Raw genomic sequence first — 15,715 nt, forward strand, 5'->3', positions numbered from 1 at the left:
GAACTTCAGATTTGTATTGATTTTTACTTATTGGGGGGCAGCTGCCCCCTGTCTTCCCCCCCGGCTATGCCCATGGGGCGCCACAGGAAGGAAATAAGGTGGGAAGGTGGCTATGGTAGGAAAAAGGTTGGGAAACACTGATCTAGAGAATTGCACCTTGGAACAGGATTCAAGATATAACATCAGGATCTTTTTTTGGGGGGGGGTTAAGTTGTTTGAGAGAATAATGCATTGCTCTAGTTTAAAAGTAACGTGCATATAATATGTATTGTTTATATAATTGTGTGGTTTTGGTTTATCTTGTTCTTGTACTTACAATTTAACTTCATTAGATTCATGCTAGATGAAAAATGGGAGAGGTTATAGTCAAATTAAAATTGATGTAATGAAGGTGGAAGGAGAAAGCATGGCTTAGTTACTGCAGGCCTGGTTGGTACCTCATTTAAGCCACAGTTAAAATAAACTATGGATCATAAAACAAAATTCCTGTTCACTGCAGCAGTGCTGAGGACTGGGGAGTAAAAAGTTGTACGTACAGTGGTACCTCGCAAGACGAATGCCTCGCAAGACAAAAAACGCGCAAGACGAAAGAGTTTTCCGTTTTTTGAGTCGTTCCGCAAGACGAATTTCCCTATGGGCTTGCTTCGCAAGACGAAACGTCTTGCGAGTTCTTGCGAGTTTGTTTCCTTTTTCTTAAAGCCGCTAAGCCGTTAATAGCCGCTAAGCCGCTAATAGCAGTGCTTCGCAAGACGAAAAAACCGCAAGACGAAGAGACTCGCGGAACGGATTAATTTCGTCTTGCGAGGCACCAATGTAGTTTGATCTTCAAGAAATTTAAGTGAACGAGAAAGCTCATAGATTTAATAGTCCAAAGTTAAGTTGGACTTACAGTTGCAGTATAATACAAAACACTAGTTCATCTACTTGTTTGCCATTCAATTTTTAAAGTTTCTAAAGTAACTTATAACTACAGTAAATAGTAGCAAAAAAACAAGAATCGAAATAAAATGCAAAACATTGGAATAAAAGCAACATTGAAATGATTTAGTTAGCAATTAAAAGCGTAGGTCTTTTCCAGAACAACATTAAAGTAAGCACTGGGAGAACATCCTGTGTACAGTCCCTTCTCCCTAGTTTGTGAGTATACCTGGAGGGGGCCTCCAAGGATTACTTTACTTATTAGGAGTTTGTCAAGCGATTTTAAGCAACAGTGAAATGAGGTCAAGTTTGTTTCTTGCTTTTTCTCACATAATTAAAAAAATACAAATTCTAAAATGTTTAGCTTATGTAAATAATTGTTATTTTTGTATTAGGTTATATTAACTTGTTTTAATCCTATTTGTGTGTTAGGTCTTGTCTAACAAACATGTGGCTCCTGATCACTTGCTGCAAATTTGCAGGCGGATTGGCCCTATACTGGATAAAGAGATTCCACCCAGCATTCCGAGAGTGAACTCTTTATTAGGTGCAGGCAAGCAGTCCTTACTGCGAACTGCAAAAGGTATATTTTGACTTTTTAATGTGGCTTGGTGTGTTCAATTCTAGTGACTATATATGAACCTTGCATTGGTACAAGTATGTACTGAAACTTCCAAGACTAGGATGCATGAACTTGTCACCCATTTAATACATGCTGTCCGCACAGATCCAGCTTTGAGCTCCTTCTTTCACAGACATAGTGGTTATTGATATTTTGGTTTAGAGGTTTATTCTAGGAGATCAAAAGAAAACCTTATGTAGAATACAATTATCTGCTTCAAACACAGACATCTGAGATCTTCAAATAAAGGGTGGTATACATTTTTTTCATGGGGGTGGGATTACAAGTCTAGTTATGTAATACCATCTCCACAAAAAACATTACTTTGAGTTTTTAGTGTCATTTCAAGCAGATTCTTAAGACATTAATAGTTAATATAGGTTCTCCAGAGACAAGTGGAGGGAGAAAATTGTTACCTTCCCTTACGTATGAGAAGAAAGGGGACCAGGTTTCAACAAAAGTGTCTCTTTGTAACTACCTTTCTAAACCCTTAGTTATTCTGAGATAGCCACATCCCAAATGTTGTTGAACCATACTTCGAGGGGTAGCTCAGCCTGAGATTTATGAAATTATGTTATCACCAAATGCATGACTATCAGTAGAAAGAAAACTTAAAGCTGTTTCACCCTAAGTGCAAGTACAGCACCATAAGTTGCTGTAGTTGTAACAGTTTTTTTTGGGGGGGGGGGGAAATATGAGTGAGAAACCTATAAATACTTGGCTGAGAACCTGTGAAGTGAAACTGCTTTGTACATTGCTTATGTTTCTCCTTGTATTACACAACTGCTCTTTCCTCTTTTTTCTTCTCACTTAAGAACACAAGAGTAGCTAACAATGCAAAACATCTTCGTATGGCAGCTCATTTGTGTATATGTTAGTTGCATCTCTAGGGATAGCTAATGGCCAAGAGCTTCTTTGTATACTAGGCACAACTGTTTATTTTCATAAAGTGAAGAGGAAATATCAAGAATAAATATTCATAATTGGAGAAATGAGTAGAGAAATAGTTAAGGAACATAAAAACAGGAAAATGCAAAATCAACCAAGCGAGCACAGTGAATGTTCATTTTAGTGAATGATCAGGATACCGTATCCTGCAGTCAGGGGCTGGCGCTTGGGATTTGTAAAACAAAAAACTCTTGAAACCATTGTGCTGTAACTAATGCTTGATATAGAGTGTCCCCAAAAGTACAGGAGTCCTTAGTTCAATATGTTATTGATAGAGCAATTGATTGAAGTTTTAAAATACTAAAGGTAGGTGTAACATGCTTCTATTTAAACCAGGCCATTTTTAAAAAGTGAACTTTTAAAGCATTAAGGACTCTTAAATTTTGAAATGGTGTTTGAATAAATGTTCTGAGTAACTGCATTCAACTGAAATGCAATTTGCAGATTCCAGAAATCCCATTTGGAAAGGCTCAGTCATTGCTACCCTTCATAGAGGAAGACCCCCAGAAATTCCTGTTAACTGTGATAAAGCACCAAGTTTTGGTAAGTTTATCTTTTGCTTATTAACCTACTATGTTCTCAGATTTTTCACTTCTGGTTTCTTTGTTTTGTACTAACTGTTTTGTTTTTTGTGCCCTGCCACAGTAGGGGTAAGAAACTGAAACTGTAAAATAAGGAAATAATTCATAGCATGAAAGATGGGAACAAACTATTACTATATGTTCACACTAATGCTTATATATTAAAATAGCTGGTGTTAGTTATGCTGAACTTTACTTAAAAGTAAAATAATGGGAGAAGCAACTCCTACAGGGTACAACTCCTACAGCAAGCATTTTGTCCTTTTCCCAGCTGTTTATATCATATTATAATATACTTCTGCAATACCACATAGCCATTTAAGGTGGACAAGCCATTTAAGGTGGACATTCCCCAGAGGCTCATGGAGGACAGCTTTAACACTGGGATGGCTCCTCTCCTCTGACTGGGTAGGCAGGGTCAGATGTAGATGCTTGCTGGAGGATTTCACATTCTCCTGTCTTTTGAGCTTGGCACTGACATAAATCAGTGCCTAATTTCAGTGACTTCCCCCTTATTTTTCTTGATTTTCTTTCTCTTTCAATTTCCCCTTATTTTGAAGCTTCATTCCATTTTTGTTCTGGTGGATCCCCCCCCCCAATTTCAACAGGGGAGGAGGACAAAGGCAGGCCTAGCTGAACCTGGGAGAAAGAGCCACACAGCTCTTTGAGGAAAAGTTCCCCCAAGCCCCAGGCTCTCTAGGGAGCAGGAAGAGCTGCACATCTGGTTACTGTGGTTCCAGCAGGTTCCTTCTTCCTAGCTGATGTGCATGGCAGTGCAATAGCAGCAAAGGGCTTCCCGCCTCCCATATCATGGGGGAATACATGCCTCCACAAAGTTTATGCCTTTGCAGGTGAAAGTGAAACATGAGTAGGGATTCCTGAGAAAAGTGGTAAGGCCTATTGCCTATTTTTAATCATGCCACAGTGCACATAAAGAAATAGGTGCATCGTGCATGCAGGTGGCCTTTGCCACCTAGAAAGAAGGAAAGATGATGGATAAACATTCAGGAATTTTTATTAGTTGAAAAGCTATGAAAGGAAGATATTTGTGATAGCTCAGAGTATATTCCAGATCCTAACCCTAGTAGCATCGCGGCAAGTGGTTCTGCCATGAGATCCCAGAGAGTTGCTGTGTCAGTAGACTGGGCTAGATAGACAAATAGTTTGACCTGGTGTAGGGCAGTTTCCTATGTTATTGTTTTGAAGTGATTACTTTAAATTCAGGTTTACATCGGCATGATGACTTTTTGAAAAATCCTTAATGAATGTTTGACTTATTTCTCTTCTAGTGGAAGTAAATTATGCAAAACAGTTGACCGGATGTACAAGATCCAGTTTTATATTCCAAGGCAACATGTATCAGCATATGAAGATGCACAGAAGAATTCTTGGTCACCTCTCGGCAGTTTACTGTGTGGTATTTGATAGGACTGGACACAGGATATTCACTGTGAGTTTCTGTGCATTCTGAAATTTTGTCCCCTGTAGGAAAAAGTGAACTGTAGCAGAACCACCCATCTTTGTTAATGTATTTTACATGCATTGAGAGGTAAACAACTACTTCTGTGACAATTGTTCACTTACTCTTTTGGTTACTCTTTTGCTTTTTGATGTCTGTCCCTTGAAATTATTTATATTTTATTTCTCTAAAATAGATGTGTATTTTTGCTGAATTTATATTCTGTTCTGTTTAGAGTGGTTTTGTGTAGAATGGTCTACAGATGTAATGTTTTTAAAATTTTCAGTTTTACCCTGACCCTGGAACCTTATGGTGAAGGCTGGATTAAAAAAACTTACAAAATTAAAAATAATATTATAATTATTTATACACGTGTAAAGAGAAATTTCTGCTTTTTTGGTGGATAACACTTCTGCTTTTTAAAAGTGGTTTTGCTCTTGAGTTACTAAGCACTCACAAACAGTAATCAGACATGTAATACATATTTTAGTGTGTTCTGTCACACAGCAATATTTTTGTCTACTTTCCAGTAAAGCAGCATGGTAAACTTCATGAATGATAAATGAATAGAAAAGGAGCACTACAACAAATAGTGTTTCTCTTGCTCACTTGTTCTTTGTTTTAGCTAGACTGATTCATAGATGATAATAATCAGCAGTATTGCTACTAATTTATCTCAACTGAATTTTGGAATTCTTGATGCTTTTGTATGTGGGTCTTTATGTCTGTTTGTTTTGCTTATTTGTTTTTAAGCATATTTCAGACTTCTCTAATGTGCCTTTCAGCTTAAAATGTATTTTTTCTCTCTTTAGGGGTCAGATGACTGTTTGGTTAAGATTTGGTCCACACACAATGGCCGGTTACTTGCTACACTGAGAGGCCATTCAGCAGAAATTTCTGATATGGCGGTAAACTATGAAAACACAATGATTGCTGCTGGCAGTTGTGATAAAATTATCAGAGTATGGTGCCTCAGAACATGTGCTCCGATTGCTGTTCTCCAAGGACACACAGGATCAATTACATCTTTGCAAGTAAGTTTTTAGCTAGCTGGATGTTGCTTGTTTTTGTGTGAAACATGTGCGCTAATGTATGCTCCAATGTTTTTAAAAGTTGAGCCTTTTTCTACTGTACTTTGGACACTAATTTATAAGTTTTCTGTAAAATGAGTCAAAAGCTGTTTATCCCACTGTGAATTATTGGAGATTCGGTAAACAACCTGTATTTTGTTTTGCTTGTATCTTCAAATAAAATTATACAGTGGTACCTTGGTTTACGAACTTAATCCATTCCAGAAGTCCATTCTTAAACCAAAGCCGTACTTAAACCGAGGCTCGCTTTCCCTAATGAGGCCTCCTGCCACCGGTGCCCTTCCACCGTTCAGCTTCCGTTTGTAGACCGAGGTAAAGTTCGCTAAATGGAACACTACTTCTGGTTTTGTGGAGTTTGTATACTGAATAGTTCGTAAACAGGGCTGTTCTTAAACCAAAGTACCACTGTACTTTTAAACATCGATGAATATAAGTTTGGGAAATCTAAGTGAAATTGTTTGCATATGAGCAGACTGTCAATTTTTGCAGCGTTCAGTACTAGATTAGTTTCCTCATAGAACATTAAATGACAGGAAACTAATGCATATGTTATGCATCAGTTATGCAGCTTCCAGCTCAAAAGCTGTTGGCACAGTGGCAGTGCATGTGTTTTTCCAGGTGTTATAGCACTTGTACCTGGTTTTTCCACAACTCCCAGCTGTGTGTATTCAGTAGCAGTGACACATGTACTACCGATTGATGTGTAAAGAAGTCCTTTATAGTGGCTGATAATACAAAAGCATCCATTATGAGACTTAAGTAGTCAGTTCTAAGGTACAGTATTCACTGTCTCCTCTTGTACTAGTATTGTATTATCATGGTTTCATTTTTGTTTAGTTTTACTTTCTGATATTTTGCTCAGTTTTATTCATGCTCAGCTTTATTCAGTCACATTGTACATCATTATACTATGTCTTATTCTCATAGTATAACATTAGCATTGTATGAATTATGCATGGTGTGTGTGTATTAATGCCAAGTAAATATATGTAATAGAAAAGTCTGACAGGTTATCAGTTTATATCATGCTTGCTTTAAGTGAAATTTAACATTTGATGTTCAATAAAAATACTTTTGAATATTTTGTAGAAGATGCATGCAAAGGAAACTTGGCTTAAAAACTGAAAATAAATTTTAGACAGTGAATGTCACTGCATATTGTTATCTTGTTTCCTTTAAGATGCACAGTAACTTTCAATTGGTTTTAAACTTACAGTTTAGTCCATTGGCCAAAGACTCAGTGCGCTACATGGCTTCCACAGGTGTTGATGGAACAATTTGCTTCTGGCAGTGGGATACCATGTCTATGAAATTCAAGTATGTAACCATCTTTAAGTTCTCATGATGCAAAGCATTTTAGTTCTGTCAGATCAAATTTTATATTGTGACATAGAAAATAAAGTGTGAGCTTCAAAACAGGTAATAGTCTATTGTTATCCTTTTCTTGAAAATATAAAGCAGTATAGAAATGAAATAAATAATACTGTTGAAGTAAGCAAAATAAAAATGATACTGCAACTGTTCTGCAACGTATAGATGCATGAAGAAATTTGAAGCAGGCTGTATTTTCTAATATGTTGTATTTTCTAAAATGAATATATTTGTGGAATTCACTGCACTTTTAAAAAAATGTATTTTTAAAACCTGTTTTTGTTTCTAAAGTAACCGGCCACTGAAATTCACGGAAAAACCTAGACCTGGAGTTCAAATGCTTTGTTCTTCATTTAGTGTTGGTAAGTATACATGCTAATGAAGCAGGTTGTTCTGTCTTCAGTTGAGAAACCATAAAGATTTTTATTTTACCTTTGCTAAAGCATGTAAATTAAAAGTATTACTTCTTACTGTGATGGTAACGTACCTTCTTCATATATTATACAGAATTCAGACTGTATGACACTTTACAAATTAAAAAGGTTTTAATTGAAGTAGAATACCTTTTTAGTTGTTAAGCGTTGATGGCTATGCATTCATCATCCTCTAGACATAGACTTTCAGTGTTATAATAAGTAGTTATATTAGTTCTAGAAATAATGAGTTGGGTCCAGATTAAGCTGGTTGGACTTCAGTCCTTTTGCAATCAGTGGGACTTAAGTGCAACTAACCCATTTGGATCCAATCCATATTTTTAGAGCTTTCTGCCTGTTAGCATTCTAAACTACTGTTTAAATTTTCAGGTGGGATGTTCTTAGCAACTGGAAGTACTGACCATGTTATCAGAATGTATTACTTTGGTTCTGAAACACCTGAAAAAGTTGCAGAGCTAGAGAGCCATGCTGTAAGTAATTCAGTGTTAAATTTAAATGAACTTCTCTTTTAATTATACATATATATATATATATATATATATATATATATATATATACACACACATTGAAAGAAGCTGTTGTAAAATCTGACTGATGCAGGCTTAAGACCTGATCTTAAAATCCAGGTTACTGCTGTTGACATAATTAGGAGGTGGAACAAATTGTACTGTTAACAGATTGGTTCTGTTAAAGGTTATGTGTGAACGTAAAACCTTAATCATAGCACAGTGGCCACCTTTTATACGTTCAGAATCTCAGCTTCATAAGTCAGGAAATGCAAGCTTCATGTACCCTTGCATGCAATGGCAGAAAAGCCAGAAAACCAAAGTTTAACTATAGCTTTCCATTGTGTCTGAACCAGGAAACAATGGTTAATTGCTTTTAAACAAGGCAGGATCGGGAAGCCATAATTTAAATTTGGAATATTATGTGTACCACTGGAAGCACCATTTCAAAAAGGATTATTTATTATTTAGTTTCTTAAATGTTTTATAAATATGTATACATTATAATGTTAAAATATTCATAAAGTATTCCACTCTAAGAGAGGGTACATAATTCCACACCGTTTAGGGCTTTATAAATCATCAGCAACACTTTAAAATTAGACCAGAAAAGTATTTGTAGCCAGTGCATTTATTTTAAAACCTGTGTTGTAAGGCCTCTGTATGTCTTCCCACTTAGCAGCCTGGCCCCCATATACTGTAGCAACTGCAGCTTTTGTGTTGTTTTCAAAGGCCGTCCCATGTAGAAAGCATTACAGTAATCCAGTTAATGCAAGGTTACCATTGTGGAGTTCACTGGGGCACAAGAGCAGTAGGTGGTAATTACTCTCGTGCTCAGATTGCAGTTTCCAGACAAATCTGGCTGACCACTTTGGGAAACAGGATGCTGGGGTCAATTAATGGATATTTGGACTAATGTAACAGGGCTCTTAAATTCTTGGCCCTACTCATAATTCAACTGGAGAATAACCAATTCTTTCCTATACATGGACAGTCCCATTTGTTGGCATCCATCTGTCCCAGGAGACAGTGGAGGAGTGTGCCTTCGGGGGTGAATTCAAAACACTGGAGAGTTACAGTCCTTCATCTTTAGAATTAATATTCCTTTCATTACAAAACAGGAGTGGAGTGACTTAAGCATTTAATGGGCATTGTTTGCGTTCTGTTGTAACACAACTTTCTCTCTTGTAGGACAAAGTTGACAGCATTCAGTTTTCTAATAATGATGACAGGTATGTTACACTGAGAGATGCTGAGTGGAAAAACCAGTAAACTGGAGAGTCCTAAGAAAATCTAGCAATACTGTAAAACAGAAAAACAGTTTAGACCAGTATGGAACAGAATTCACATTGGAGTTGAACTCGCACCAGCCCATCTAGCATGGCCAGTGGTCAGGTATAATTTTTGAGCCCAACATCAGGAGTGTACAGGTTTCCCATCTTAGCTACAATGCAGACTTACATATAGACCAATGTAGAAATTTTAGTCCATTTCTTTCTCCGCACCAGTTCATAAGAAATTGCCTTATACTTAACTGGATGTTGCTAAACTCCTGGTTTCTTCACACTGAAGGTTCATTTTTTTCCTTCACAGCATGGTCTGATTTTTATATTATAAATCTTGAGGAATGTTATATTTCATGGCTTTTGGTAGCTTCAAGACAGCATAATTGACCTAATAATGTTTTGGTTAATTGCTATAAATGCCTGATAAATTCCATGAAATGTTTTCCCCCTTTTTGTTCGTTTTCCTACAAGTCAAAGATAGCAATTTTGCAAGGAATTAGAGGAGCATGACTTCAATGTCATTCACACAAAGTTACTTTTAGTGTAAGACAGGGTTAGGGAGCCTGTGACCCTCCAGATGTAGGGCTCTAGTTCCCATCATCCCAGACCATTGTGCTGTGAGGATGGTGCTGATGGGAGATGTAGTGGCACCCGCCCTGTGGAAGGCCCTCCCATTAGATGTCAAAGAGAAAAACAACTACCAGACTTTTAGAAGACATCTGAAGGCTGCCCTGTTTAGGGAAGCTTTTAATGTTTAAGAGGTTATTGTATTTTGATGTTCTGTTGGAAGCCGCCCAGAGTGGCTGGGGAATTATTATTATTATTATTATTATTATTATTTATTATTATAGCAGCCCAGCAAGATCTGGAGGGCCACAGTTTTCCTGCCTTGGTTCAGGAAATAGTATGTGTATGAAGTCTTTTGATCACATATACTAGATTGGTGTAGGAAAGCACTGGATGTGCAGTTCTAAAAAGTCTAGAGATGCACTGTTTGATCTTTATTTAGTGCAGGGGTGAGGAGCCTTGGACATGGGAAGTGAATGCATCCCTCCAGGCCTCTCACCCTTGCAACTCCCTTCAGGCCATACTGCTACCCCAGCAACACTCATTACCAGACTGTTTTGCACCCTCCTTTAGTGTTTTTGCCAGCAATTGCCATCACTTCCCTCAGTGCAGTAACGTATGAACTTGATGCTCTTCTCTGACACCCATGCTTAGGCCCCACTCAGGAATTTTCTTTTGCTTGAGAGAAATCACACAAGTGAGATCTTTTGAGTGATTTCATGGAGCAAGTGGCTTGTTCATCTCTTAATGGGGCATGGGGTTACCCTTCTCCTGAGAGTTGCCACTGCCAACCTATGAATGAGGATGGAAATAATTTATAAAGTAGTGGATGAGGAAACATCATGGATTAGAAAGACCAGTGGGATTTTTTGTGATTATGCCCTGTGGTACAGAAGACTTTCACTTTTTTTTTTTAAACTGCTCATGGCAGCTGTTTTCGGCTGGTACCCACAACACTCTTATCTATGGGCACCTCAGTTTTTTTTTTACCAAAACAAAGCACAGAAAAAGATAATACATTGATTAGGGTATTAGGAGGGTCTTGTATACATTTTGTTGTAACACAGCACTCTTTTACTCTGGAATGTGGTGGGGAGTTAGATTCACTTCCAAATTTTCTGATTGCAAAGCTGACTCTCTCCTATGTCCTTGGGAAATGTGTTTGAACTGGTTGGAGGCAGCCTTTGGAGAATAGTGTTCTCCAGTCATACCATTTTTGTATATGCAGCATGCATATTTAAAACTTCTGAAAGGTGCCTCTTAAATCTGAACACTATGCTTATCTTTTATATGTCACATAGTATCTTTTAAACTTATGCCAAGGTTCATAAGTGGCAGCAGAGATGGAACAGCCCGAATATGGCGCTTCCAACAAGCTGAGTGGAAGAGTGTTTTGTTGGACATGGCTGACAGGCTATCTGGGTATGTGTAGTGTATTTCATTTATATGGGGTATTAGCATTAAGTGACTATGAAATTTACTGTATTATTGTAATATATAGTTACCTTGTTTAGTCGAATGAAAGCTTCTAAGTAGGGTGGGAGTGTAAAGCTTGTTTTTGTTGGAAAACAGTCATGAGTATGCTTAGCTGCTCTAGTGGTAAAGTGGTATACCGTATTTTTCGCTCGATAACACGCACCTGACCATAACACGCACATAGTTTTTAGAGGAGGAAAACAAGAAAAAGAAATCTGAATGAAACAGTGGATGTATCATTTTTGTGCTTCATGCTGTGGCCACAGACATGTGATTTGACGGTGAGTTTGGGGTAGCCCAATGCAAAAATCCTGAGAATCCATGTCGATCTGTGCTTTGTAACCACGTTTTTGCACCATTGCAGCCCCAGGCAACAGTGGGTGCGTGATTTTTTTTTTTGGTGCAGGCTGTAGCCATGGACATGCTATGTGATCTGATGGTGAATCTGGGGTGACCCAATGCAAAGATCCTGAGGATTCGTTGCAGCCCCAGGCAACAGTGGGTGCGTGATTTTTTTGGTGCAGGCTGTAGCCATGGACATGCTATGTGATCTGATGGTGAATCTGGGGTGACCCAATGCAAAGATCCTGAGGATCCATGTGGATCCGTGCTTTGTAACCACGTTTTAAGTGGGGAGGGAAGGAAAAACATAGAAGGGACAAGGAGCATGAGAGGGGTGTGCGGAGAAGCAGCTGGCTAAGAATGCAAGAGAGGGGTTTAAAGGGGGGGGGGGAAAGGAAGGCAAAAGCCCCCCCCCAAGCCAGCCCTCCCTCTCTCTCTCTCTCCTGCATGTTTTCCGCTGCCTGCGAGTCCCTAGACGCAGCAGCAGCACGGAGCACGGAGAGGAATTAGAGGGAAGGACGCTCTGCTTTCCCCTCCTCTTGCCTGGAGGGGAGGGGATTTGCCTGCTCTTTGTTCCGTTTGAGCAAACGCAGTAACGAAACAGAAGAGGGTGGGCAGTAAGACCCTGAGGCAGAATGCAGGAAAGCAGCAGCCTCCTCTCCTCCGTGACGGCGCGATATGATTTTTGCCTGATTTTTGCCCTGTACTTGGGCCAGTCAGCTCCAGGGACCACACATTCGCTCAATTACACGCACAGACATTTCCCCTTACTTTTTAGGAGAAAAAATCTGCGTGTTATAGAGGGAAAAATACGGTATCTTGCAAGGAAGTTTTAGTCTTTAAACTGCTAGTGTGAAGTAGGAACACCCATCAAAGGAAAGGGAAGAACCACCCGGCTTCTGCTTGCTTATTTTCCTCATTTTCTGGCATCCTCTATGCTAATCTGACACAAACTTGAAAGCGCTGTTACTGCTTCATTCCCTTTCCAGAGCAAGGAGTGCCTGTCATTTTCTAGCACACCAGGGTAATTGATGCTCCTGCTCCTGCTCTAAAATGTTTGTTTCAATCTTTTCTGTAAACAGATTCCCAATATAATCTGACACTTGGTTTCAAGAAGCTTAAATTTAATTTTTCACTTGAATAGTTTGTTAGATCTCTAGATCAATACTTTGTTTAACTTTTTTTAAAAAATGTTAAAAATTCTAATGTATTGAAATGGTTTAATTTATTTGCAATAGTGATTTGTCTTCAGAAGAGGACAGATATATGAAGCCTAAAGTGACCATGATAGCTTGGAGTAAAAATGATAAGTTGGTGGTTACTGCTGTGAACAATCATCTGCTGAAAGTGTGGAATTCTTATACTGGGCAGCTTCTTCATGATCTCACAGTAAGCACTGATTCAGAATGTGGCATTTTATATAAACATAGATCAGATATTGTATTCTACATTCAGTCTTTTAAAATAAGAATTCCAGCTAAAATAAGAATTCCAGCTAACTTCAAATGTAACATCTCTTTCTACTCCTATTCCAAAGGGACATATGGATGAAGTGTTTGTTTTGGAACCCCACCCATTTGATTCCAGGATTATGTTGTCTGCAGGTCATGACGGGAACATTTTTATCTGGGATATAACAAAAGGCATTCAGATAAAACATTATTTTAACTTAGTAAGTATTATTAGTCTTCAAGCAATTTGTGTTCATTTTTCCATTATGTTAGGTATTTATCCACTTGTTTGAACTACTGTGACAAAGAGCTACATAACTTATTGTCTCCTCTACTTACGAATGTGATCCATTTCGGGGTGCCATTTGCAACCCGAAAAGTCCATAAGTAGATGCTACACTTGATCTTAGCCAAAAGGCCGAGAAGCGATTGAAAAGTCCGTAAGCAGAGCACTGCTACTGCGTGTGCGCGAAGCGCAATAGAGTGCTTCTGCGCATGCGTGAAGCATGCACGGCAAACCCGGAAGTAAACACTTCCGGGTTTGCTGCATTCGTAACCTGAAAAGCCGCAATGTGAAGCAAACGTAACATGAGGTATGACTGTAGAATTAAAAATGCCTTGTACAGCATTTATTTAAACACTGGCCTTTTGTTATTTGCTATCATAAGTCTCTTGAATATTACAGTTGCTTCTAGTTCTAAAATTGGTGTTCTGTTTCCTATTGGTATTTTTTTGCTGTGTGCCAAATTATAAAATTAAGATATTCATATAGACTAACATAGTGCACTGTAGTAAGTGGCAAGTGTTGCTTGTTGTTCAGGAAGGAGACACTTTCTCTAACGAAACATTTGTCAATTAACTGCTTTAAAAATATCAAAATACTTGTAAGTTCTGTGTTGTTATTCAGATTGAAGGACAAGGACATGGTGCTGTCTTTGACTGCAAGTTTTCATCAGATGGACAACACTTTGCCTGTACAGATTCTCATGGGCATCTATTGATATTTGGCTTTGGTTGTAGCAAACCTTATGAAAAGGTATTTTTTCAGTCTTTCTCAATTATCATTCCTAGAAAAATTAGTAGTGTTAATAAATGTATCTCATATTCAGCCTTTATTTCTTTTGAGCTTGTTGATTTCTGCTTCATGTGTACTGTATGGTATAGACAATCAGTCTTTAGGCCCAGTTCCAGTGTAACCTTGATTGTTGGGACAGTGGATAAGCTTGAGTGCTTCCTTCTCTTCTTGCAAACCTTGCTTGAGAGGTGTGTCTCTGATTTGTTAAATCAATTTCCTGTTCTGTCCAAAACAGGAAGTGGCATTTGAGTGCTGCCTACAAGCCTAGTTTCCAATCCTGCTTTACAGCCATTGATTATTTGATTAAATCACATGTCACTGGTTTGGTTAGCTTCAGAAACTGTGGTTTCTAATTGAAATCTGCTTTTAAACTGAGCATATGCGCCAGAGTGAAGGGGATGAGGAATTGCTCAAGCTCATTACTTATTTATGCTTCAACAAACCGCAGTGTGTTAAAGCTGCCGAGTTACGTTTGAACCAAGCCTCAGTCAACTAAAGCTTCATTTGATAAATGTGTTAAGATAAAATTTAATCAGAGGGGTTAAGACAAGGGCGTGCTAAAAAATAAAGATCATTTTGATTTTTGAATAAAGTACCGAACTGTTGAGGTTTTAGCTAGTCAGTCTCGTATTGTCCCAAACTTACCGAATCCAGTATGGTTCCTCCTGCTGAACCTATATTCTGCAGTTCTATACAAAATTGCCACCCTATTTGTTAAAAATACACTGTCTCGTGGGATATTCAGAAAATAATATTCAACTGGGAATTTTGTTAATGGATAACATTGTATTTCATGGAGTTAAAACTTGAAAAAAGGCGCTACAAAAAACAGAATGGAGGAGGAGGTGAACTCCTACTAGGTGTTAGAAACATTGGTTTGGGAAACAACATTGAGTAAATTGTTTTAGCTCAATGAAAATAAGACCTATGAAGACCCTCTGCTTCTGAGGAAGTCCAGTGTGTTTGAAACATGTTGGCTGTTCCTCATAAAACTAATTACAGCATTCTGGCACCAACTGGAGGCCTGCCTCACCCTTCATCCTTCTGGTGTACTCAGTTTACTATAGTATTTAATGTCATTTTCCTCCCTGCAAAGTTGATTATATTTAAGTTTCATTTCTTTCTAGATTCCTGATCAGATGTTCTTCCACACTGACTACCGACCACTGATTCGAGATTCTAACAATTATGTCCTAGATGAGCAGACTCAACAGGCTCCTCACCTCATGCCCCCACCATTCTTGGTAGATGTGGATGGAAACCCTCACCCAACAAAATACCAGCGGTTGGTACCAGGAAGAGAGAATTGTGCAGATGAGCATCTGATTCCTCAGCTGGGATATGTAGCAACAAGTATGAATGGCAGTCTTCCACCTCTAACTTTGATCTCATGATAACACAATACAATCCATACTGTAGTCTTAAGTAGTTATGGTGTTTTGTTTAGGGTATGCTATGTTAGTTATGCCTTCAACAAACACTTTTTGGATTTTTTTGTTTTGTATTGTGCATTGGTTAACAATGTTGTTTCTTAATACTCAGTGCTTTCCTTTTGAAAAGGAATCAGGTCTTAAAAACAGACAACTTT

General features: G+C 38.2%; 2 protein-coding genes across 3 annotated transcripts in view; one reads left to right on the forward strand and one right to left on the reverse strand.

Annotated features, from left to right (window-relative positions):
* Positions 1 to 15,715, reverse strand: part of B3GALT5 (beta-1,3-galactosyltransferase 5) — a 132,287-nt gene that overhangs the window by 97,848 nt on the left and 18,724 nt on the right. The window lies entirely within an intron of this gene.
* Positions 1 to 15,715, forward strand: part of BRWD1 (bromodomain and WD repeat domain containing 1) — a 47,941-nt gene that overhangs the window by 3,443 nt on the left and 28,783 nt on the right. For both annotated transcript variants that reach the window (XM_083608741.1, XM_083608742.1), the window contains exons 5-17: positions 1,351 to 1,501; positions 2,933 to 3,031; positions 4,359 to 4,519; positions 5,341 to 5,562; positions 6,836 to 6,936; positions 7,282 to 7,352; positions 7,794 to 7,894; positions 9,122 to 9,162; positions 11,107 to 11,205; positions 12,840 to 12,990; positions 13,139 to 13,273; positions 13,960 to 14,088; positions 15,255 to 15,480. In XM_083608741.1, coding sequence (XP_083464867.1) covers positions 1,351 to 1,501; positions 2,933 to 3,031; positions 4,359 to 4,519; positions 5,341 to 5,562; positions 6,836 to 6,936; positions 7,282 to 7,352; positions 7,794 to 7,894; positions 9,122 to 9,162; positions 11,107 to 11,205; positions 12,840 to 12,990; positions 13,139 to 13,273; positions 13,960 to 14,088; positions 15,255 to 15,480 — 1,687 coding nt within the window. The remainder of the gene's footprint in view (positions 1 to 1,350; positions 1,502 to 2,932; positions 3,032 to 4,358; positions 4,520 to 5,340; positions 5,563 to 6,835; positions 6,937 to 7,281; positions 7,353 to 7,793; positions 7,895 to 9,121; positions 9,163 to 11,106; positions 11,206 to 12,839; positions 12,991 to 13,138; positions 13,274 to 13,959; positions 14,089 to 15,254; positions 15,481 to 15,715) is intronic.

This window comes from Podarcis filfolensis, assembly GCF_964270895.1.
Source record: "Podarcis filfolensis genome assembly, chromosome: 4".
Classification (NCBI taxonomy): Eukaryota; Metazoa; Chordata; class Lepidosauria; order Squamata; family Lacertidae; genus Podarcis; species Podarcis filfolensis.